Below are 21,264 nucleotides of genomic sequence, written 5' to 3'. Positions count from 1 at the left end.
TATATATATATATATAAATTGATAAAATAAAATAATTATATTTCTTTCAATATAATTTTATTTATTATATATCTTTTTAATGGCTCTCAAAATAATTTTTTATTTAATAATTAGTTTTATTCTTCAAACTATTTAATAAAATTACAGTCATTATGGTTAGCATATTGCTAATTAAACCTAACAAATAAATTCTAAACTAATATGTTAAGCTTATCAAATTTTTTAAAAAATAAAAGTGAGTCTACTAATTCAAATCCGTTAAATTTTAATATAAATTTAAGCTTATCATAATATATTATGTCTTAACAGTTTAACTTAATAACTTATTATAACATATTATATCTTAATAGTTCAACTCAATAATCCAATATGTTAATTAACACTTTAAGAGGTAAATAGAAAATAAGAAAAAAATTAAAACATACAAAGTAAAAGGTAATTTATTTGAATTTAAAAAATTATTTTCTCTTCCACTCAAAGAATGAGAAAGATCCTTTTTATAGTTTCGTTATATATATAAATAACACTATTATTACTATTAATGTGTATTTTTTATATGTATAATATTTTTTAAATTTTATTTAATTTTTTAAATGAATAATAATTGAATTATATATAAAATCCTCTTTAAATATTTAGTATCTCTTTCTATTTGACCCTCCCTGCTCTAGTTCCACCATGATGGTAATATAATTGTTAAATGAAAAGGGTAGGAAGTGCCTTTGGCTTACGAATATAAGAAGGGATCTTAACAGATGCTTCAGAGACTAGGAAAGTGCAGAGAATGTAATCCACATCCATTGACCAGACGACCCTCCAAGTTTTTAGCAGTCTTTTCTATCCTATCGATCAGAAAGTTAACAATTTGTAAAGAACAACTCGTGAGACTCGTGTTGTAATAAAGACTCGTGCCACAATACTCATTTCTAAACAAGCAACTGACTGGAAGTCTGGGAAGCTGCTATAGTTTGACATTCAACTATCCCATAGAAGCAGTTGGTCTCTACTTGCCACCGAAATTTCCAGCGTCAGTGGAAGCAGAGGAAATTGGAGAACGTTTTGAATTAGACAACTTTTGCTCTTCTCAAAGCCCCGAGTTTCACATTAAGTATGCCGCAAACATGGATTTGTTAACAAGGTGTACTGGTCCACGCGAAAGAGGCTTCCGAGAAACACACAGGATCCAGCGATGGAACTACAAATTAAGGAGATCATGCCATAGAATCTTACATTTTTTCCCTGGTGGAACTGTCCAAAGGGTGTTGAAATGTTTGACCTTTTTTTTTTAGTCAACAAATTAATGGAGATTTCCTCAAAAACCAACTCCAATGAAGATTTTTGTACCGCATTATAGTTCTTACTCAATTTTATAAAAATTTCAAAACAAAGATTGAGTCTAGAATGTTTGCAATCTTAAATCCTTATTATTATCCAACCCTTATGTTACATTTACTTGCATTAATTCCTTGTACTACAAAAAGCTAACAACAACAAGAACTGGCTATGAATCCACTAGCCAACAGTGGGGTGCAGTGAATCTTGACAAGCTTTGTAAGTAAGAACTAAAATAAAATAGGATTAACCTCTGACTTCGACCCACATTTTTGAAAAACCATTGATTCATATACCTAAATCAGAATCCAACGAAAAAACTCATGCCAATCATAAGAAAACGCATCAATCCAACGGTCATTAGAGAGCTAGAGGAGGAAATCCCAATGGACCCCGCTTTTGGCACTTTGAGAGTTAAAGCAGATGACATGGCAATCCTATTATTATTATTTGTGGAATTGTTTCGACCTAAAAAGGTCAAAAGCCCCCTCCGGCTTTTGGCTACGTTGCCCTAAAAAGAACAGTCTCTGCTCTCTCTCTCTCTTACTCTCTCCCCGCCGTGTTAGTCAGCTTAAGCTTACAGTGATTAGCGAAAGAAAGGGAGATGGGGAGCCGTGCAAATGGAGTCGGCGGCAGCAGCGGCAATGGGGCGGTGGATAAAGGAGTTGATTTTGCAAATTACTTCTGCACATATGCATTTCTTTACCACCAGAAAGAGATGCTCTGTGATCGAGTCCGCATGGACGCTTATTACAATGCTATATTTCAGAACAAGCATCATTTCCAAGGAAAGGTAACCTCTTTTTCTTTTTATTCATTACCCTTTTGTTTAAATGCTATTTACAGCATAGGAGAAGGATTTTTTTGGCTTAAAGCTTAGAACTTGAGCCCGAATATGAAAAAAAAAAAACCTTTTTTCGTATTAATTTAGTAAGTTATTTGTTTTTGTGAGTTGGTGCAACTTATAAAGAAAGGGGTTGCAATTGGTGTTGCCGTTTTTTGTCTGAAAGGCCTAAAATTTACTCTTTTTGCTTACATTTCAAGCTTTGTTACGTTAGTGGAGATAAGACTTGAGGAAGCTATGAAAGTTAAAATTTTGACGCAGATACATTTGATATTATCATGTTTGTCTCAGTATATGTGGAGCTGAGATAACTTAAGAACTTTAGACTTGAAAAGCAATGAAAATGAAGACTTTGAGACAGGGGTGCTTAGTTTTCTTATTAATTATATTATTTGGGGTTTTTCTTTTTGTAACTATGTTAAATAGTGATAGAAAACTAATTTGGTGAGTCCTGGTGAAGACTGTGTTGGATGTAGGAACAGGAAGTGGCATTCTTGCAATCTGGTCTGCCCAGGCTGGTGCAAGGAAGGTCTATGCTGTTGAAGCAACTAAAATGTCAGAGTATGCCCGGACCCTTGTTAAAGCAAACAATCTTCAAGACATTGTTGAAGTAATCGAGGGCTCTATGGAGGAGGTCGTCTTGCCAGAGAAAGGTTGGCATCTTTGGATTATGCTTGTTACTTACATCCAGATTGATTTACTGAGGGTTTGAGATTTTTTTACTCTAATCTTAGATTTTGGTTAATGGACAGTTGATGTGATTATCTCTGAGTGGATGGGTTACTTTCTACTGCGTGAGTCTATGTTTGACTCAGTGATATTTGCTCGTGATCACTGGCTTAAATCAACTGGAGTCATGTAAGTAATCAATTGTTTAGAGGTTTGCTTCACCTATCTTATTATTATTTTTTTTTGTAAATTTTTTTGGATGTCTCATGTGTTATTAATTTGACATTTTTGTTTATTTTTAAGAGCTTCACTTTTCTTTAATCTTTGTTGCTATATGACATGTGGTCTATTTCTTAAGCAACTGCTACTATATACAATTCAGTTCACTCTGCCACCAAAAACTGTTTGGTTAACTGGGTTAATCCTGCATCACTTTAATAATACTTCACCAAAAAGCTTCAGTGACTGGATTCTTTTACTGGATAGTTGTAATATGCATGAGTATGTGCATGCCCTTATTTTGTTTATTTTTCTTATTGAAGGGTGTATTGTTGATGTAAAGCTTAAGTTTGTACTTTCCATGCATTTGAGAGTATAGGCTGAGATTCTTGGAAGGACAAAAAAAGGTCAAAGAATGAGTAATGTGGTCTTATTTGAGGCACTGTTAACTGCAAGGAGCTGGCTACCAACTCAGTGGTTGGGGTGGTGGGATAAACCTTAGGCCTTCTATCTTGTGGAAAGGTGGGTTATCGTCAAAGTAAAGAGTGAGAGATGTCAGCTTGAACCAACTGAAAATGCATGCACAAATAGGCCTTGGCTAAATAGTAAACGTTAGGGGGTGGGAGGGTATCTTGTCAATAAAAATATATATATGAATAAATAAGATGTAGATGTGAAGCACTTTAATTGGACTCTAACCTTTGCATGTTTGCTGAGATACCTGTATTTTACTGATTTTCCCTGTCATAATATCAATGTTTTTCTTGAGCTGCTTGTAATATTTGTTAATCACCTTAGCATTCTTAACATTTTTTGTGCAAACTCAATATCTGACAAACAAATTTTCATTTTTCAGGTATCCTAGCCATGCACGCATGTGGGTGGCACCTATCCGATCTGGATTGGTGGATCAAAAGAAAAATGATTATGAAGGAGCAATGGATGATTGGTATGGGTTTATAGAAGATACGAAGAATTACTATGGTGTTGAGATGAGTGTTTTAACAAAACCTTTCTCAGAAGAGCAGGAGAAATATTACCTGCAGGTGATTTTAAAATTTTGTGATTTCTGGATTCCCTTGATTATTGTTTTTTTTTTCAGTTTATTGGCAAGACAATATCTTACTTTCACAGGCTGCTTAAAAATTAATGTTGGTAAACTAGCGCCTTTTTCTTAAAAATGAACAAGGAGAAGAAGAGAGAAAAACCAAAAAAGAAAAGACCTCCCAATCTTAGGCATTGAAGCACCAAGTTGATGTCTCTAGGTGAGGGTTAGTCAAATGGACCCATTTATCAGATGTATTATGTACTTAATCCCTTTTAATCTAGCTACTCAAGGCTATTGCGGGACACTTTGTCGCTGCTATTATGTTAAAGAACTAAGAAGGATGTTCACTTGTTTGCAATTTTGGCCCCTATTTGTCCTTTGAATAATGTTTGGTTTAGTTCTCTGTCCTATCATTTTCTATAAAAAAATCTATTAATTTGTATAGACATCATTATGGAGCAACCTTCATCCACATCAAGTTATTGGGACAGCTGCTGTTATTAAGGAGATTGATTGTTTAACTGCTACTGTAAATGACATCCTTCAAGTCAGATCAACTTTTTCATCTGCCATCAGCATGGAGCATACTCGCTTCTGTGGATTTGGTGGATGGTTTGATGTCCATTTCCGAGTAAGTTAAGCCTCAGCATTCCATATTGTTCAAAATGAAGAGGCACTATGTGTACATAGATAACTCTTGTTCTTGCTTTGTGCGACAGGGAAGAAGGGAGGATCCAGCTCAGCAAGAAATTGAGTTGACAACTGCACCGAGTACAAATAATGGCACCCATTGGGGACAACAGGTCTGAATTGCTAAAACAAACACACACGCACACGCATTTCAACTATAATATACGGTTACTAAACATACAAGAACAGTTTTAAAATAGTGAAATGGAATTTCAATTCAAGGAAGCCTTGATGGACCAACTTATTACTTGCCCTTCTGTCCTAATTTCATGCTAGTTTTGCTTAATGAGAGATCAATTGATTTTACCCATGCATTGGGAGTAAGTGTTTGTTCGTTTTAGGAGGCTTTGGTCTGCCTATGTTTCATATGTTGATGTTTTTGGAAATTTGATTTGTTGTGTATTCATGTGTCTGTGCTTCTTCAGTGTCTTGATGAGTTTTTTGTCACTTTTACTATTGGACAGGTTTTTCTCTTGCATCCTCCTACTCATGTTGATGAAGGGAGCAATCTCAATGTTTCTTTCTCAATGAACCGTTCTAAGGAAAACCATAGATTAATGGAGGTTGACTTTGATGTTAAGATCAGCCAACCTTCTGGCCTAATACTTCCTCCAATTAAGAAGAAGTTCTACGTAGAGTGATGAAGGCGATGGATTTCCTATTTTGCAGATTTCAATGCTTTTTTAAGGTATATCTCTCAGCTTGATGATACTAGAATTATGAACTTGGTTATTACCATATCAGGCTACCATCACATTCCTCTTACTTTTCTAATTGTAAGCATGAGTTATGCGGGCTTCTGTTCTTGCCAGTTATCCCTATTTGGTTCTTCCTGTCATATAATAACAACATGCTCTTATGCATGGAAGATCTTTTGTGATGAGTTATTTGCCCTTCTAGCCTTTCTAGATACATATTTATTAGAAAGCTACTCAATGTGTTGAACTTGTCAAATTATTGAGGCAAACTATGGAAAGGACTCAGATCCTCTATGGTCTTTTTAAAGCAGAAACAAAAAGTGGACTTTTTGTGGCTCCAAAGTTTGTCTAGTTGCTTCACTAGAAGTAAAAGTAATGAAGTAGAAGAAAACAAATTATGTGATTAATTGCTCATAGTAATACAACCAACACTCCACTGCTGTAGACCCTGATTAGAACTCTATTCTGTGAATTCCTGACCATATGAAATTGTAAATGCCAAAATATTTAAATTAATGCATATTCTATGGTTTTAGATTTTCCAATTTCCATTATACCATTGGGGTTTATTCTAGAAGTTTCTCAACTTTGTCGTAGCTGGCAAAATTATTCATGGTTGTCTCTTTCTTTTTGGTGCACAATTTGATTTGCTTGTATGTATGAACATGGAAATTACTTTGTATATGTCCCCTCATTTTACTGTTTTCCCTGTTAATTATAACAGAATGAAGCAGGTACACCTCTCACCATAATTTTTATTGGCCTATGTTTTTTCAGTGTCTGCATGTGAGGGCATGGCACTGGTATGTTTGGTGCTGATTATATGGTTCTCAGAATCCCCATCAATACATATCACTAGCACTTTGATGTATCTTTTAGCCGCTTGGAGTATTTTATTGAGTAGCCCTGTTGCATTTTTAAGCCGTGTATCAAATTTTAGAGTGTCCTTTCTCATTCGTAATCTTTAAACTTCTTTTTTGGGGATGCATGTCTACAATATGTGCAGCAGAAACGTACGGAATTGCAATTGACAGCTGAAATTTCTCAACTAAATCTATTATACAGGATTCCAAAGGAATATATTCTTGTTGCTGCATCATTGGGTCATTCAGTTTTTTCTTTCTCTGGATGGTTTGAGGTCCAAAATAGAGCCTAAGGTCATTTAACAGGAAGCTTCCAGCTCTGATCATCAGTACATTTACTAAAGGAAGGGAGCTCACTGCACAATACCCCGGCCGCTGAGTAGTGATATTGTACTTTCTCAAATTGAATAGTATTAATTGTAAAAGCGGAACATGATTCTTTTTGTGAAAATGTGCGAGGGACAAGTTATGATGTCTTAATCAGGCCAAAACCTAAATTATCCGAAAATTTGTTAAACCTAGGAACCAAGATCAAGGGATAGCGTTAAGAAGTGGTTGCGCTAAGGATATTACCACTGGAGGTAGTAGATACTATTGGCTATAGACGACTTCAAACATGGCAGCCTCTGGCTTCTAAATTGCCAAGAGAAATGCCTTCAATGTTGGCAGGTCCTGCGTTCATCAATTCTTGGATGGGGGATTTCTATATATCCGTATTTGGTTTTTAATTGGCTGCTAGTGACTCAACAACTAGTAGCATTTGCATATCTGTTCTGTAATTACTACTATGTTCACCATTGGGTTGGGTAACTGACCCAATAACAGAAGCAGATTGGCAAAGCCTGATGCTGAGGACGTTGATTACTGACTACTGCTCACGAGTGCGTGCTGACCAAGCAAATCCTCTGGTTTATGTGAATATTCAATTAGGGTCTTATGATTCTTTCGAGGTAAGCTTGTGCTCGAAGTCTCCATGCATAGACTTTCCCATAAAAGGGCTAATTAAAGCCATAAACTAATCTCTTGCATTAAACGTTTCTCTGTCACATCCACATGCATGCGCCTTTAATTGCATTTCAAGCTGCTTTTAAGCTAAGCAGAATCCTGGAGCCGTTGAGAAAAAACGCAAAAGAAAAAACACTCGCAACATCTATCAATTATCAGCTCCTGAAGCTCGGAAGCCAAAGCGCTTAACTTTCTCTTTAACAACATCTTGAAGCAAATGCTTTTTATGTTTCTTTCCTTAAATTAAGGTTTTGAACAAACCACCACTTGCTATATATAAAGATCCTTGCTTCTTGAATTCAACCTTACTATTCCCGGGTTCTCTTGTTTTCATCTTCTCAACAGTCAAGAATGCACAGGTCAGCATCATCAAGCAATGCAGGACTCTCCGACGAGTTCTTCGTGAACTTGTCCCAGGCTGCCATGGCATCTCCGCTCCTCAAAGCTGCTGCGGCATCGGATGATTTGCCAAAGTACGATGACTACATCACCGAAACGACCAAAAAAGAAACTGCTTTCCATCATCACAAGTCAACGGGAGAGAAGGCCGTTCACCTTATCCCGGTCGTGTTAATTCTATGTGCTTTGACTCTATGGCTTTTCTCTCGTCCTGCAGGTAAAAGATGACGAAAGCCCCATCGATGCTTCATATTTCAATGCCGTTGGGTAATTATTTTTCTCGCCTTTTTCTTGCTCTTTGGAAATTTTGGCCATGTATTGTAAACTGTAACTTGTTCATCATTTATCAACAAGCCCATTGGTTTTTTAATTTTTCATGGAACTATGCAAAATGATGGTACCTTTATTTTGACATTCCATGTGACTCGTTTTCGTCTGTCTTTGCCGTTGACGGTTTAGACTGTACGTTACTTAATGATCTTATTATGTAATTGGTTGAGAGTTTGCAATCGACCTGCCTATAGGCCAGGAGACTGCCTCAGGCCTACAAACTGAAGCCCATTTTTGGGCAGAGCCTAGGTTAATACTTACATAGCCCATGTTGTTTTATTGAATAATTATTTTTAATTTGATTTAATTAAAAAATATATAATATCTAAGTATTTGGTCTCCTAGATTAATACATAATCTCTCTAATTAAAGTTAAAGTGTATGAATTCGAATTTCTCTTCTTTATAACATAAAGCTGCAGACCTTTAGAAAGAATTTGAATAAAAGAGATAAAAAATACTCACAAACTCATAAAATAATAAGAGTAAAAAATTTTCGAAAGTCTAATCAAATAAAAAGAGAGAATTTAATTTATAAAAATCGAATCAATTTTGAGAAGATAATTTAATTTATAGAAATCGAATCAACTTTGATGATGTCAATTTCCTGCCTATATTTATCCAAGGAAAGCAAGAATAAAATAAGGGATGCTTTTTGGTGTTTGAGAATATTGTAAGAGATATCCCGTCGTCCATCTTTGGGCCCATAAAATGTTCCATCAAATCCCCTTTTCAATTATTCTACCCCCAGACAAGATCTTTGATTTTTCTTTTCTTTTGCATATCTAATTCAATGTACTAATTTAAGTCGTTTGCTTCTTTTAGGTCAAGATGATCTTTAAGCATATCGGAAGGCTAATCTTGTGAGTTGGAATTGGTTCTTACATCCGTATCTATGGCTGAACCTTTTTAATTGGTTGATGTATATGCGGTGAAAGCATGACCGTTCTATCGTCCAATCAAATCATCTCCGTAATGATTCCATTTATATTAACCAATGAAGTTCCTGATGGTTATCATCACGAACAGTTTTTTAAATTCAAATAGGTTTCCAGATATGATTATATGAATAAATATATATTTTTAATAATCACTAAAATTTAACTGTATGTATAAATATTAATTAAATAAACTGAGTTTTGTATTTTTCTTACTTAACATAATTTTATACTTGATAATTATGTTTTTGAATAATCACATTTTATTAAAATCATGAAAGGGTAAAATACCGTAAGTTTAAGATAAAATTAAATTAACATGTAGTCCAAAATAGTTTAACCAAAACTATATTCAAAGGACAATAATCATTTATTGCCATTGATCTAGTTTGAAGTTGAAGATATCAGATTCCTTTTGATAAAGGCTATCATGGACCACCCCGTAGGTTTTCTGAATATTGCATCTAATTTCTCATAGTACTAAACAAAAAAAATAATTTATTCAATAGTAGTGTTTGCTAAATTGCAACTCTCTCTAGCTTTTATTATTATTATTTTTACAATAGGAGAGAAGTATTGCAACTTGAGCAGGGTAGGCCAATCCCAAAAAAGCCACCAACAAGCAGCCGGTTGAAGTTTTTCTTGTAATGGGCAACGTAAAGTTTGTTTTATTGGTATACCACGCTTTAAATAAAGAATTATCAAGAGTTTTTAAACTACAAAATAGTAGCCAACAAAGAGAGAGAGAGAGGCTTTGGTGATTCCGTGGGCTAAAAAAGCAAGCAAAAATAAGGAGGTGGACAGGAACAGGATTGTTATGAGGTGCAACAACTGAAAAAAACGTGTTTTACCCCTTATTTCATGCACGCTATTGCTATCTGCAATAAAATTCTTCTGTCCAAGCAAATCATTCATGTCACGCAAAAAACAGCTGGCAATCGCCATTTTTTTTCTCATAGCTACTGGTATTAATTGATTAAATAATGAATTGATCATGCCCTTTCCTAATTTGTCTTTATCTCTGCTGCTGCCAAGAAAGTGTGTCTTTGGGTACAAAATTGATGCTTTTATTTTATGTCACGGTTTTCTTTTTTTTTTTTTTATGTATAATGAAAGTGTTGCTTTCTAAAGACTTATATCATTTTTCTTGGAAAACCGGCTACAAGTCTAAACCCTGGGCAGGAACTCGTCTATTAGAACATTTTTGTTCTAACTTGTAACCCTTGATGTCCACATTTGGTTTTGCTTGGAGAATAATTTATTTGATAATCAACAATCTTTTTTTGTTTTTTACTGGAATATTTCAATCAATGCCTGTATAGAAGAGAAGGTAAAAACCTGAAAATAGAATGGGTAGGAACGTTAACTGCAGAATTGAATGCTATGGAGACATAATGCATTGAAGGCTTTTTAATTGAATTGAAAATTTGAAAGTGATGTAAGTGGTAGCAGCCGAAAACAACAGTTCCTTGATGCTTTGGCAATCCGCAATTATCATTCCCCAAAAGCATCTTTACTCTTTAATTTTGTTGCTGCTAACATCATGGAGGAGAGGTGCCCTAAAGATCAACATTTCTTTCAGTTGGAAAAGCCATAGGAATTAATATTGCACACTGTCCATTGCTATGCCCTTTTGGGGAGGATTGGAATCGAATGAGATATATGAATCATGCTTGAGAGCCTTGACGGAAAGGGAAACAGAGGTAAGGAGGAGGAGTAGGGAGAGAGTTTTGTGCACCATTTCTTATTAAGAAGTGAAAAGAGAAATAATACTGATAATATTGATATTAATGGTGTTTTATAAGGTGACTTTGTTCTCTCACAAATTTTTTTAATGAATATTCTTAATTATCCCTTTGATATATACATATATTTTGTCATCTTTAATTTTGAATTTTTATCGTATATGATTTTATTGTATTTTTCCAAATACTAGAAAAATAGACAAGAGAACAATAATAATAATATGCACCCAAGCATTTTATTCATCAATTGATACATGATTGACTTACTTAAAGAATAAAATTGATCCCACCTAGCATCCACCCTTAAATTCATTAATCTTGTACCGTTATTCCAAAACCTCCTTTGCTAGAAATGTGGCCTAACAAATTGTTTGTTCACTCCGAAAATAAAATTCATAAAAACAAATATAGGATTGATTCCAAATAATCCCAAATAAATTAAGTATTTGTACCCAAAAAATTTTTGTTAGACAGATATTATAGCCCATTGATGATGTGTCATAAAAAAGTGTGTTGACAAGTTCAAAAGTCTATAGTCATTAGTCAAAAAAAGAAAATCAGCAATGTAGTAGTTTGCAGAGGCTGCTAGCTATAGAAAATTGAAATCTTTTTGTAGTTGTGTGAGGAAATCTGTTGACGGCTTGACCATTGGTTCTTTTGAGTTCTGAGCAAATCAACTCTTTGCCAGGAAATAGCTTACAGAAAATGGCCACATTTAAACAATAATGTGCAATTTTGTATCATGGTTTTTAGAATCTTGTTTCTTCAAATGACGATTTATTAATAAGTCTGAGAGATAAGATGTTGAGTAGAATGAGGAATTTTATTTTGTTTTCTTTTTTACTAAATTATTAAATATATTCCTATACTTTTTCATTTTTTGTTAGATAATCTTTTTTTATACCAATATAAGTTTTTTTTTTATTTGTATTTGAATAGGTTATTATATTCATAAATGGATATCATTGTATCACATCATCTTAACATATGTTGACCAAATTACATTTCCTGCATATGTGATTACTGATGTAGCTTTTATGATATGGTGGAATGTTTTTTTCTCCAGATATGATTATTTCAATCAATTTTGCCATGTTAAAAAAAATCACGTCATCTATCTTGAATACAAAAAATATCAATTGATAATAAAGTCAAATGTATCATCCACATATTTTTATAAACATAAAGATTTATTTGTAATAATTTAAAGATTCATCTAGTATATTAATTTACTTTCCATATATATATATTTTTTTTAAAAAAAATAATTTTTATATAAACTTTGAATTATATAAAAAAAGGAAGTGTTTTCCTTCCCATAAATGTTATCCCAACTTTCTCAAGATTCAAATCGAAAACCTTCCCGTTGCAATTCAAGTTTCCTGTTGAAGTGCCCTTTAGGGACAAAAGTCTTGGATGTATCAAATTTCAGTTTAATTTCCCCTTGCAGGAATCAATTTGTTTTATCCCTCCTTTTCTTTTGGCCATTTTGCCCCAAGATATTTTTTTCCCCAAAAATTTAAACAATGATTATTTTAAGAGGCTTACAGTTTTTATTAAGTTCCATTACAATATATTTCCCACAAAACGTAACATGGAGATCATAATCAGTAAATTCAAGCCTTTAACTTATATAGTTTTTAATATGCCAAGATTAAGAATTTAGATGACTAATTACGTCTTTAATTATTTCACCGTTTGTCATACATAACAAAAATAAAATTTTATAATCAAACATTTTTTAAAATTAAAAATAATACTTCTCTATTCCCCCTACCAGCTTTCTCCAAAATGTTTTCATTCTTTGATTAACTAATTTCAATATTGCAATTCACGCAATTAGTTGGCTTGTGCCATACCTAAACTCCCTTCAAAGAATAGAATTCGTTACGTTTTATATTAGAAAAAAAAAAAAAAAAGAAAAGGCAAACACACAGGCACAGAAAGTGACCGCTCAAATAAGCCCTTTTATTGTACCCAATAAAAATAATAATAATAAAAATCCTTTCTATGTGAATAACCAATCAAAACTCAGAAACAAATTAGTCGGTTGAGTTAAATCCTGGGTGTTTAAGGAGAACAAGGGAACCCACAACGTGAGAGTTAAGACTCCAAAAAAAACCAAACAACTCAAAGCCTTAAAGAGTGATGATGGAAAAGAGCATGCTCATGTCAAAAAGAAATTACTTCAAAAAAATTATCGTGATCTGTTATTAATATCGCATTAAGATCTCAATTAATTTTAACAGATTTTAGTCAAAATATTAAGACATTATTATTCTTCTATTTAACCTTAATAAATATTTATCACCTTTAATCCTTGTTAAAAGTAATAATATCAATTTTTTATTTTATAAATTTTATTCTGTTCATTTTTACAAATATGAATTCGGAACTTTTAAACTTAAAATATCAAATTAATTACAATATTTATTTAAAATTAATTACAATGTTATAAAAGGAAAAAAAAAAAGGGGAAAAAAGAGAGTGCGGAATGCGCACAATAAGATGGAAACAGTTAATCCCACCTCAACAAGCTATTCTTGGGCAGTTGGCGACTTGGCATAGAAAGCTTACCATATTATTCTTTGTTTAGTTGTTTATTTGTACCCAATTTTCCCTTATTCGCTTTTCTTTTTTTTCTTTTTTTTATAAAAAACGCCGTATATATAAATATTAATTTTCCCAATCAAAAAAAGAAAAAAATCTATAACAACAATAACAACAAATTAAATTCTGAAAAGCACCGAGAAACAAATCTTCTTTTGTTTTTCTCTTGAATCCTCCATCAAAGGTTAGTTAAATCTCTTCCTCAATTCGATAATTCTAAGTATTTTATTTGAATGTAATTCTGATTATTTAGGTTACGAACAAGTTTAAAATTTTCGCTTTACAACTCTTTTTTTTTTTTTTTTGTGATTGTTGTTATTTTTCTTCTGTTTGGCTACTGAGAAAACGGTGGATACATAAACGAAGACGATTAATTTTTTTATGATTTTTTAAATTTATTTTTAATTTTGATTTTTAAAATAGAAAAAGTTTGAACTTAGTAGATCACTCGAATTATTTTTTTGCCCTGAAATTTTGATTGCTTTTCTTTTTTGCTGCATTTTCTTAGGAACCAAACAGAGCCTGCTCCTGACCGTGTTGTTTTGTTTGTTTACTTTAAATTAATTTCCAAGAATGAATAACGCTTGCATTAGATTTTCTTTATTCTTCTCATTAGAAAAGATCTTTCTATTACATGTCCTAATCTTTTTTTTTCTTTATTTTCTGTAATCCTAATTCCAATTTTTTTTTTTGCTTTTCTCTTATGCACACTTTGCAGAAACTGCCTTTAAAAAAAGAAAAAACTTTTCCCTTGTTATTTCTTTCTAGAGTATGCTAGTATATTCTAATTGTATGTTTTATCCAGTGTTTGTTGACTTTTATTATAGTTTTTTGTTTGAGATTGTTTGATTAATTAATCATCTCAATTTTTCAATGTCTTTTGCAGTTTGTGCATTGGAATTTATGTAATAGGGATCATGAGATTCAAGAAAGGGACCAAAGTGGAAGTCTTGAGCAAAAAAGAGGTGCCATCAGGCTCCTGGCAGTGTGCTGAGATAATCAGTGGCAATGGCCACAGCTATACAGTTAGGTATCAAGGCTATTCGGGTGCCACTGACAAGATGATTGTGGAGAGGGTATCTAGGAAGGCTATCAGACCTTGTCCTCCTGCTTTGGTAGTTCCGGATAATTGGGTTCCTGGTGATGTTGTAGAGGTTTTTGACAATTTTTCCTGGAAGATGGCAACAGTTTTAGGGGTTTTAGAGAAAAAGTACATTTTGGTTAGGTTGCTGGGATCATCTCTGGAATTCAAGGTCAGTAGATTTGACATCCGTGTGAGACAATCATGGCAAGATGATGAATGGGTTGTGATTGGAAAGGTACTTCCTACCTCAATCTGTGTTCCTCATGCATTAGAAATTTTTAAAATTTTCAAAGCTTTTCCAGCATTCATTGTTTAATAGTTAAACAGTTTACTCGAGTTGATTTATTTTGATATCAATCATTACCATATCCATTTTCAGTTTTGTTATAAGTTGAGGTTAGCTTCAATATTTTTATTTAATCATCTGAATGAGACATCCTTCATTTTGACAGTAAGCCTTCTTTCTATGAGATTGTGATCTAAGTACCATTCGGTATTTCTAATAAGTTCAGGCAAAACCTGATGTCATATTCTTGTTTTTGGTTCCATAAATGAAGATGTTCATTTATATTGTGTCTACATGCAGGGTTCTGGCAGTTGTGAAGATGGGAAATATGGTGAAAATTATACTCTTAGATACAATCAAAATTCTAGCTCCCAATTTCAGAATACAACTAGAATGACAAATCGACATCTGAAAGGTGAATGTGGTCCTGTTAACAAAAAGGTTAATTACCAGGTATCCGTTATTGCTTCCTCAAAAACTCTAAAGATAGGATGCTACTCTCAAACAGAAGCTTTTGCTGGAGCTAGACAGAAGTTTAGAGCAGTTGAGAAAGATGGAAGATTGTACCGACTGGTTGCTGCAAATCCATCCATTCATGAACAGGATGATGCTGTTGCTTTCCCAAGAGATATGCTGGGTGAAAAATACATACATGCTTCTATTGACAACAGAACTGGGTTGTCTGAAGTGGATGCGGAGAGGAGAAAACCAAATGGTGCTGTCGGATGTTATATTGCAGAACACTTAGAAACCAATGACACTGAGCGTGTTACATGCTCTGTTGGTAGTTGTAGCGTGAGTAGTAACAATCTATATAAGTTGCCTCATCGTGTTTCTGCAGGTCCTATTGAAGATGTTGATGGTCAATGTAGTGATGCTGAATCTTTTTGTCCAAGGGGAGATGAGGTAGGAAATTGTCTCCTTCCTACGAAAGAGGAACTCGCTGCTGAGATCCATAGGATAGAGTTACATGCCTACCGTTGCACCATGGAGGCCTTGCATGCATCAGGGCCTTTAAGTTGGGAACAAGAAGCATTAGTGACAAATCTTCGTCTTTCACTTCATATATCTAATGATGAACATTTGATGGAGCTAAGAAACTTAATTTCTGCTGATAGTGGCATTCCAATTAGATAACCAGGAGTGTCTGTGGTTTCTTTTACCTCTTTATTTTTTCCCCTTAGAAATAGATTTGGATAAATCATTACCCCTGCAGCTCCCTCAATTGTATGAAGCTTGATGAAATATGCTATCAATTTTCCTCATCTAGGTTTACAGCATATAGTGATATATTTTGAAATGAATGTAACACAACAAAAACTGAAAAGCTTTATATGTTTCTGAGCTAAGCATTGTGTATCAGTTCCTCTATCTCTTCTTTTCTCCCTCATATTGTACATTTATTTTAGCTAAACAAATATTTGAGAAATAGCACATCAGGAATTTGCCAACAATTGGGCAGATATCAAGAAAGCATTTTTCTGACCATTCTCTTGTATATATTTCTTGCATCTGTTTGATGTACAATGGATGAATGAGTAATCTTCTGGAGACATTTGAATTCTTTAGTTATTAAAAATGTTATCCTGTGACAAAAGCCCTCTTGTTGTTTCTGACTAAGCGTTTATGTATGCTTTTCTTGAAATTTGTTTAGTATTAGAGAAAGATGTTCCTAGCCTTCTATTTAATGTGAATGTTTTCAGGGTATAATACTCTGTGTTTCAGCATAAGCATTTTCATTTGAGGACATTATTGATGCTTCCCCTGTATTTTCCAGGGTTGAAGAAGGAGGCTTAGGCACCTTCCTTCCAAATGTCCAAAGATGATTTGGGGTTTGCCACCTTTCTCTTGCTTTTCCACAGTGGGGCAGTTTGTAGGGGAAGTTATTACGTGGCACTAATTTCTTTAGTTTGTGGCTTGCTGGATTCTTCTATTTCAGGTCTCCTGTGAGCCTTAGATATCTGTGTTGCTGAAGGATAAAAGACCAGAATCTTGTGGCTGCCATGGGATGACCTGATATGTGGATATTCCAAAAGGTTTTCTTTTGGACCTTTATGTAAGATTATCCTTGTATGACATCCTCTGCTGGCCCATGTGTGTTTCACTTTGTTTCTTGCAAAGTAATCATGCTGAAATCTTACTTTTCATGTATTCCATTTGTGCAGTTCATAATTTGATTTTTTCTCTTGTTCATAATGGATGGACTGAGATTTTGAGCAGGCTTGGTTGATGATCTTGCCAAGCACGAGCATAAGATGGAAATGCAACAGACATGTTATCATGAATTTGAGAAAATATTGCATAAACCATCCTCACATGGCATGTCTTTATTCATGCCACTTGGATCGTTGTAAAATAAAATTAAAACTGTTATTAGCTAAGTTAGGGAGGTGCACCTGAAGTGCAGTTTTTGTCTAGTTGGCAATTGGATTGACCTTGTTAGTAATGTCTAGGAGTTGATCCTAATTTCTCACTGCCTCTTCTGTGGTTTCTTTTGCTTCCTGTCCAAGTCTGGTAGTCCTGAGTTGGCTTTTGATTCTCTGGATTCAATCTTTAAGATTCTGTTGCTCGTTTTATCCAATTAGATGAATTCTTTGTCTAGCACAAATGAAATTTGTTTTGGTCGTTTAGGTGCTGCCATCTATCCTCTACATGGGAAAGTAGCAGCTCTGTACCACTAATTGGTTGGTAGTAGTAGGAAATGGTAACATATAAGCTGTTATCTTTTTTTTTTTTTTTTGGATAGAATAAAACTTCATTACTTAAGAAACATAGACAACTAGCCCTAGATTTTCTGGTAAGCCACAGCTCCACACTCTAGTGTTATTTGCTTCACAACTCAAATAAGCACGTTATCTGTTATAACCTGTTATGTGCTATCTGCTGGTCTACATGCACAAGGAAATTGAACATGACATGATAGCCAGTATTTCCCAGGGGCTATTGCTTCCTAAGAGATATTGGAAATTGTTTAGGAGTTTCTCATCTTAAGTCATGTTTCATATAGTGATGTTGTTATCTTGCACTAATTAACCTAATTACAGTTAACAGCGGTGATTTGAATTAGTATTTCTTGCGTAGGAGTGCCTTTAGAGCTCTGGCACATTTGTTCTTTTTCTCCTTTTTCCTTTATTAAAACATATTTGGAACATTCTTTCTGGTGACTACGAATTATCTTCTTCCATCAGTAATCAGTTCTCTTTAAGGAAACTTCAATTATTTCTGAACGTGGCAGGCAACAAAAGTATGATGCTTTTAAACTTAATTTTTGCTTCTAGGGCTGATGAACATGGAGCTTTATCATTGTCTGCTCTCAGAATTTCATGTCCCCTTCTTGAGGATGGTTCGATCCCTATTGTGCTGCTCTGCTGTAATGACCACTCTGCAAGAGATGCGCATGGGTCTCTTTGCTCTCCCTCTCCCTCTTCTCTCTCTTTTCCTTTTTTCTTTTACTCTAGATTTAGTTCTTCAGCATGCGGTTTTTCTTTTCCCTTTTTCTTTCCAGGTGATCTGGTTGCGTCAGTCAGCAAATTCTTGTTCTTGCTTTAGATTTGGTCCATTTTGGGTGCAAACAAATCTAACAAAGAGGCTTATGTCAGAGTCAAATGCAATTGGCAAACTTTGGGAAAGATTATTACAGGTACTGATAACTAGAAGTAGCATAAGGATGATCCCTCTTTGGAGTGTGACTTTATCTAATGTCATTTTTTTGGCAACAATGTAGTGACTAGTGAATTCAACTTGTACTGTGGCATGAACAATAAATTGTTTGCTAGTTGCAAACAGTGTGCATTTTGTTGCTTAATTGTACTTGGATGTCTTGAAATGTTTGATTACACAAGAGCTAACTTGTAAAGTACCTGCTTTCACAATAGATGAGGCATTTTCTTCTGTTGTGATCTTATGCATTAGATGCTATACTGAGCCATGAAGTGTTATGCTTGAGATGGGCGATGGGTAATTCCAAAATATTGAATGCTTAGAGATGCATGATTTGGAATCTAATGCCTGATCATCTATCTGTGTTTTCAGTACTTATGCCCTCTATGATATAGTTTATAAAATTTGACTCAAGACATAAATAGGTCTCCTCCCTGTGGAATAATGATCTCTTTGCATGTTTTCCCAAGGAACTAGGACGAATTGAAGATTGAACTTTATTTACATTTATATACTCATTTTCTCATTGGTATTTTGATGGTAGAAATTTTGGTGTCCTACTGTTGCACTATTTGCTGCTCTTCTCATGCATTGCATTGAAAAGCAATTTCTGTTTGTCATGGCAGATCCGTCTACATGCTAGTATCCAAACTCTGATGACTACCCAAAAGCCAAAAAGTGAAAAAAAAAATCAATTTATTTGATTTATTTCTAAAACTAGAAACCGTTTTTTGCTTTGTATTCGTGACAACATCTGTGCAACGAGTTTTAAGGAGTTCAAAAGTATAATCACATAAAATGGTAGGCGATAATAAGTTGTCAATATGTCATACTTGTCCGGTAGGTTCTTGCACTATCCACATGTCAAACTCAATATTTTATCCTTATTTTAACTTGCTCTGCTGGATCCTATTCAGACAATCTCTCTCTAGTTGTGTGTGTGTGGACTGCACTTAAAATTTAAATTTTGGTGTTTTTATGGCTTCTGATGTTTTTGCTGAAATTATATCTGTAGCCTGGTGCAGTGGTGCTAAAATCCACCATATAGCCTGTGGATGTTGTCCCCAAGCAATTTCTCATTGTCAGAACCCTTTACTCTTGGAGGGGCAGGAGCCTTTCTTGGGGTACTCCGGTCCTACTTGATTATATGCCCGATCTTGTTCTTGTAGGAACAACGTGGGGTCCCAAACAGGTTTATAACAATTCCAAAACATTGTAAAGTTAGTTCAGCAGTCAATCATGTTGTTGGCAAATGATATATATGAATCTTTCTGCTAATTTGTGGCCAGTTTTGAGATTCGATAATGCTATCATTAATATTGTTATTGGTATCATTGTTCCTGTGCTGTGGTTCAGTTTTGTAACAGGTGGAACTGAAGGCTGCTTCATTCACTCTTTCCGATGGGGTGCTTTTGCCAAAAAACCTGCTTGGGCTTTGATTATTTTAGTGAACCTGATACATGGACAGGCTTGTCTGCAACATGGGACAGAATTGAAGACTTGATGGACCTGAAGGCAAACTTGCCCACAAAGTTGATTGAAAAACCAAGTCTGGAGTTTAAGGGTAATAGCTGCCGGCTGGTAAATATGTTCAAAACTCAGTCTGTCCTTGACAGCCACGCCCCAACTTCCAGAGCAAAAGCAGTCAACACCAACACCCCACAATTCTAACATTGATGTTTACTGTTTATTCAGTCAAATATGATCAGCTGGGAAGTTAGGAACCGAGTGGTTAATTGTGGAAAGAGAAGCAGCAGCCAGCCAGGGCAACAGATTATCAGCAGCCTAGTGATAAACAATCTGCTTGAGTTAGAAACCAAAGTTTTGTATTACCTCCCAAGCCCTACCCAAGAACAAAAATCTTTGGTGCATCGACTCCACTCCACTAAAGCAAATCTGGCATTCCAGGCTTATCTTTTCATCTCTTTCTCTACAGTAAGCTCACATGCCTTAAAAGTATTGGATCTTGCCTTGGTAGTTGTTTATCTTCTTCAATGAGTTTAAAGAAATCAAGTGCTTTAAGTTGCAAAATGTACAGTAAAAACACACACAAACTAATATTTGTAGATGAAAAAAACTATTGAACTACTTATCTGATTCACCAGATCAGCTATAGAAACAAAGTAAATATGATATTATTTTTCCCATATGGTAAAAGTTGTGATATATCATTACTGTTGCTGGTGAGTCGGCAACGTGACATAGAAAACAGGACAAGGTCTTTCTAGAATCTTTGGCCTTTGTTTTTCGATGTGTTATATTAAAGGAAAATCTGATTTTGGTCTAAATAAAAAATGGTTGAGGAAGCATTAAAGAAAAGAGGGGGGCAATGGCACAGGTGGGTGTGTCACAGAAACGAGCAGCAAAATTCCGAGGTGTCATTCCTTCGGTCAGTATATACAGCAAATTATAAATAGAGACAGTGTGAACTATCAATCAAAAGCTTTTGTTTTATTATTTAGAAGAAGATTGATTTGAGTGTTTTTTGTTTTTGGGGGAGGGTGGGGGGTTAAGACTGTTTCAGAACAAGGGGTTGATGATGGATAGCAAGGTGGAGGAAAGGAAGGCTACAAAGGAGTTGTGCATTTATGGGGCTCCACCAAATCCTCTGCCATTGTCTCATTTGCATCTCTTCACCATGTGATCATGCCCCCTCTTCTGAAAGGGAGACACCAATTTCTCTAGCCCTCCCCTTGGGCCCTTTCCTAGATTGCCCCCCTCCTTTTTTCTTTTCTTCTCATCTCTTTTTGTTCTTATATCTTTCAGAGTTTCCATGAGGCAACCACTTTCCAAATTGTTTCTAGGCTAAATTTACAAAAGAAAAAAAAAATTAACCTTATAAGAA

General features: G+C 34.5%; 3 protein-coding genes across 10 annotated transcripts; all 3 read left to right on the top strand.

The window, feature by feature from the left end:
• Window positions 1-1,814: 1,814 nt before the first annotated feature.
• PRMT10 (protein arginine methyltransferase 10) lies at window positions 1,815-6,843 on the top strand. Of its 2 annotated transcripts, none has more exons than XM_007013286.3 (8): window positions 1,815-2,125; window positions 2,637-2,829; window positions 2,929-3,034; window positions 3,921-4,110; window positions 4,558-4,743; window positions 4,832-4,915; window positions 5,267-5,490; window positions 6,566-6,843. In XM_007013286.3, exons 1-7 carry the CDS (start codon window positions 1,937-1,939, stop codon window positions 5,441-5,443), a joined length of 1,125 nt encoding a protein of 374 aa, XP_007013348.2. In that variant the 5' UTR covers window positions 1,815-1,936; the 3' UTR covers window positions 5,444-5,490; window positions 6,566-6,843. The 2 variants fall into 2 exon arrangements, with proteins under 2 accessions (XP_007013348.2, XP_007013347.2); XM_007013285.3 differs by having other exon boundaries at window positions 6,278-6,843.
• Window positions 6,844-6,988: 145 nt separating this feature from the next.
• On the top strand, window positions 6,989-9,110 carry LOC18588704 (uncharacterized). Its single transcript, XM_018128196.2, has 3 exons — window positions 6,989-7,313; window positions 7,714-7,984; window positions 8,922-9,110. Exons 1-3 carry the CDS (start codon window positions 7,209-7,211, stop codon window positions 8,936-8,938), a joined length of 393 nt encoding a protein of 130 aa, XP_017983685.2. The 5' UTR covers window positions 6,989-7,208; the 3' UTR covers window positions 8,939-9,110.
• A 4,251-nt stretch (window positions 9,111-13,361) lies between these two features.
• LOC18588703 (Plant Tudor-like RNA-binding protein) lies at window positions 13,362-20,332 on the top strand. 7 transcript variants are annotated; one of them, XR_001929556.2, is made up of 9 exons: window positions 13,364-13,573; window positions 14,276-14,708; window positions 15,060-15,665; window positions 16,537-16,591; window positions 16,699-16,795; window positions 18,038-18,160; window positions 18,265-18,399; window positions 19,435-19,611; window positions 19,776-20,332. XR_001929556.2 is itself a non-coding variant. In XM_007013282.3 (4 exons), the coding sequence occupies exons 2-4, from the start codon at window positions 14,307-14,309 to the stop codon at window positions 15,894-15,896; spliced, it is 1,146 nt and encodes a 381-aa protein (XP_007013344.2). In that variant the 5' UTR covers window positions 13,362-13,573; window positions 14,276-14,306; the 3' UTR covers window positions 15,897-16,213. The 7 variants fall into 7 exon arrangements, 2 of the variants coding, with proteins under 2 accessions (XP_007013344.2, XP_017983430.1); XR_016028426.1 differs by having other exon boundaries at window positions 19,435-20,000; window positions 20,115-20,332; XR_001929557.2 differs by lacking the exon at window positions 19,435-19,611.
• The last annotated feature ends 932 nt before the right edge of the window (window positions 20,333-21,264 follow it).

The sequence above is a fragment of the Theobroma cacao genome, chromosome 9 (genome assembly GCF_053813885.1).
Source record: "Theobroma cacao isolate CCN51 chromosome 9, ASM5381388v1, whole genome shotgun sequence".
NCBI classification, from domain to species: Eukaryota; Viridiplantae; Streptophyta; class Magnoliopsida; order Malvales; family Malvaceae; genus Theobroma; species Theobroma cacao.
The sequence above is the reverse complement of the archived record's forward strand: the minus strand, read 5'-3'. Positions and strand labels throughout refer to the sequence as shown.

Bases quoted from the DNA above. Each gene is read 5' to 3' on its own strand.
- LOC18588704 (XM_018128196.2), top strand. From the start codon at position 7,209: ATGCTGAGGACGTTGATTACTGACTACTGCTCACGAGTGCGTGCTGAC. The intron at 7,314-7,713 runs GTAAGCTTGTGC...TCTTCTCAACAG, and splicing joins GGTCTTATGATTCTTTCGAG to TCAAGAATGCACAGGTCAGC.
- LOC18588703 (XM_018127941.2), top strand. From the start codon at position 14,307: ATGAGATTCAAGAAAGGGACCAAAGTGGAAGTCTTGAGCAAAAAAGAG. The intron at 14,709-15,059 runs GTACTTCCTACC...GTCTACATGCAG, and splicing joins AATGGGTTGTGATTGGAAAG to GGTTCTGGCAGTTGTGAAGA.
- PRMT10 (XM_007013286.3), top strand. From the start codon at position 1,937: ATGGGGAGCCGTGCAAATGGAGTCGGCGGCAGCAGCGGCAATGGGGCG. The intron at 2,830-2,928 runs GTTGGCATCTTT...GTTAATGGACAG, and splicing joins GGTCGTCTTGCCAGAGAAAG to TTGATGTGATTATCTCTGAG. The intron at 4,916-5,266 runs GTCTGAATTGCT...ACTATTGGACAG, and splicing joins GCACCCATTGGGGACAACAG to GTTTTTCTCTTGCATCCTCC.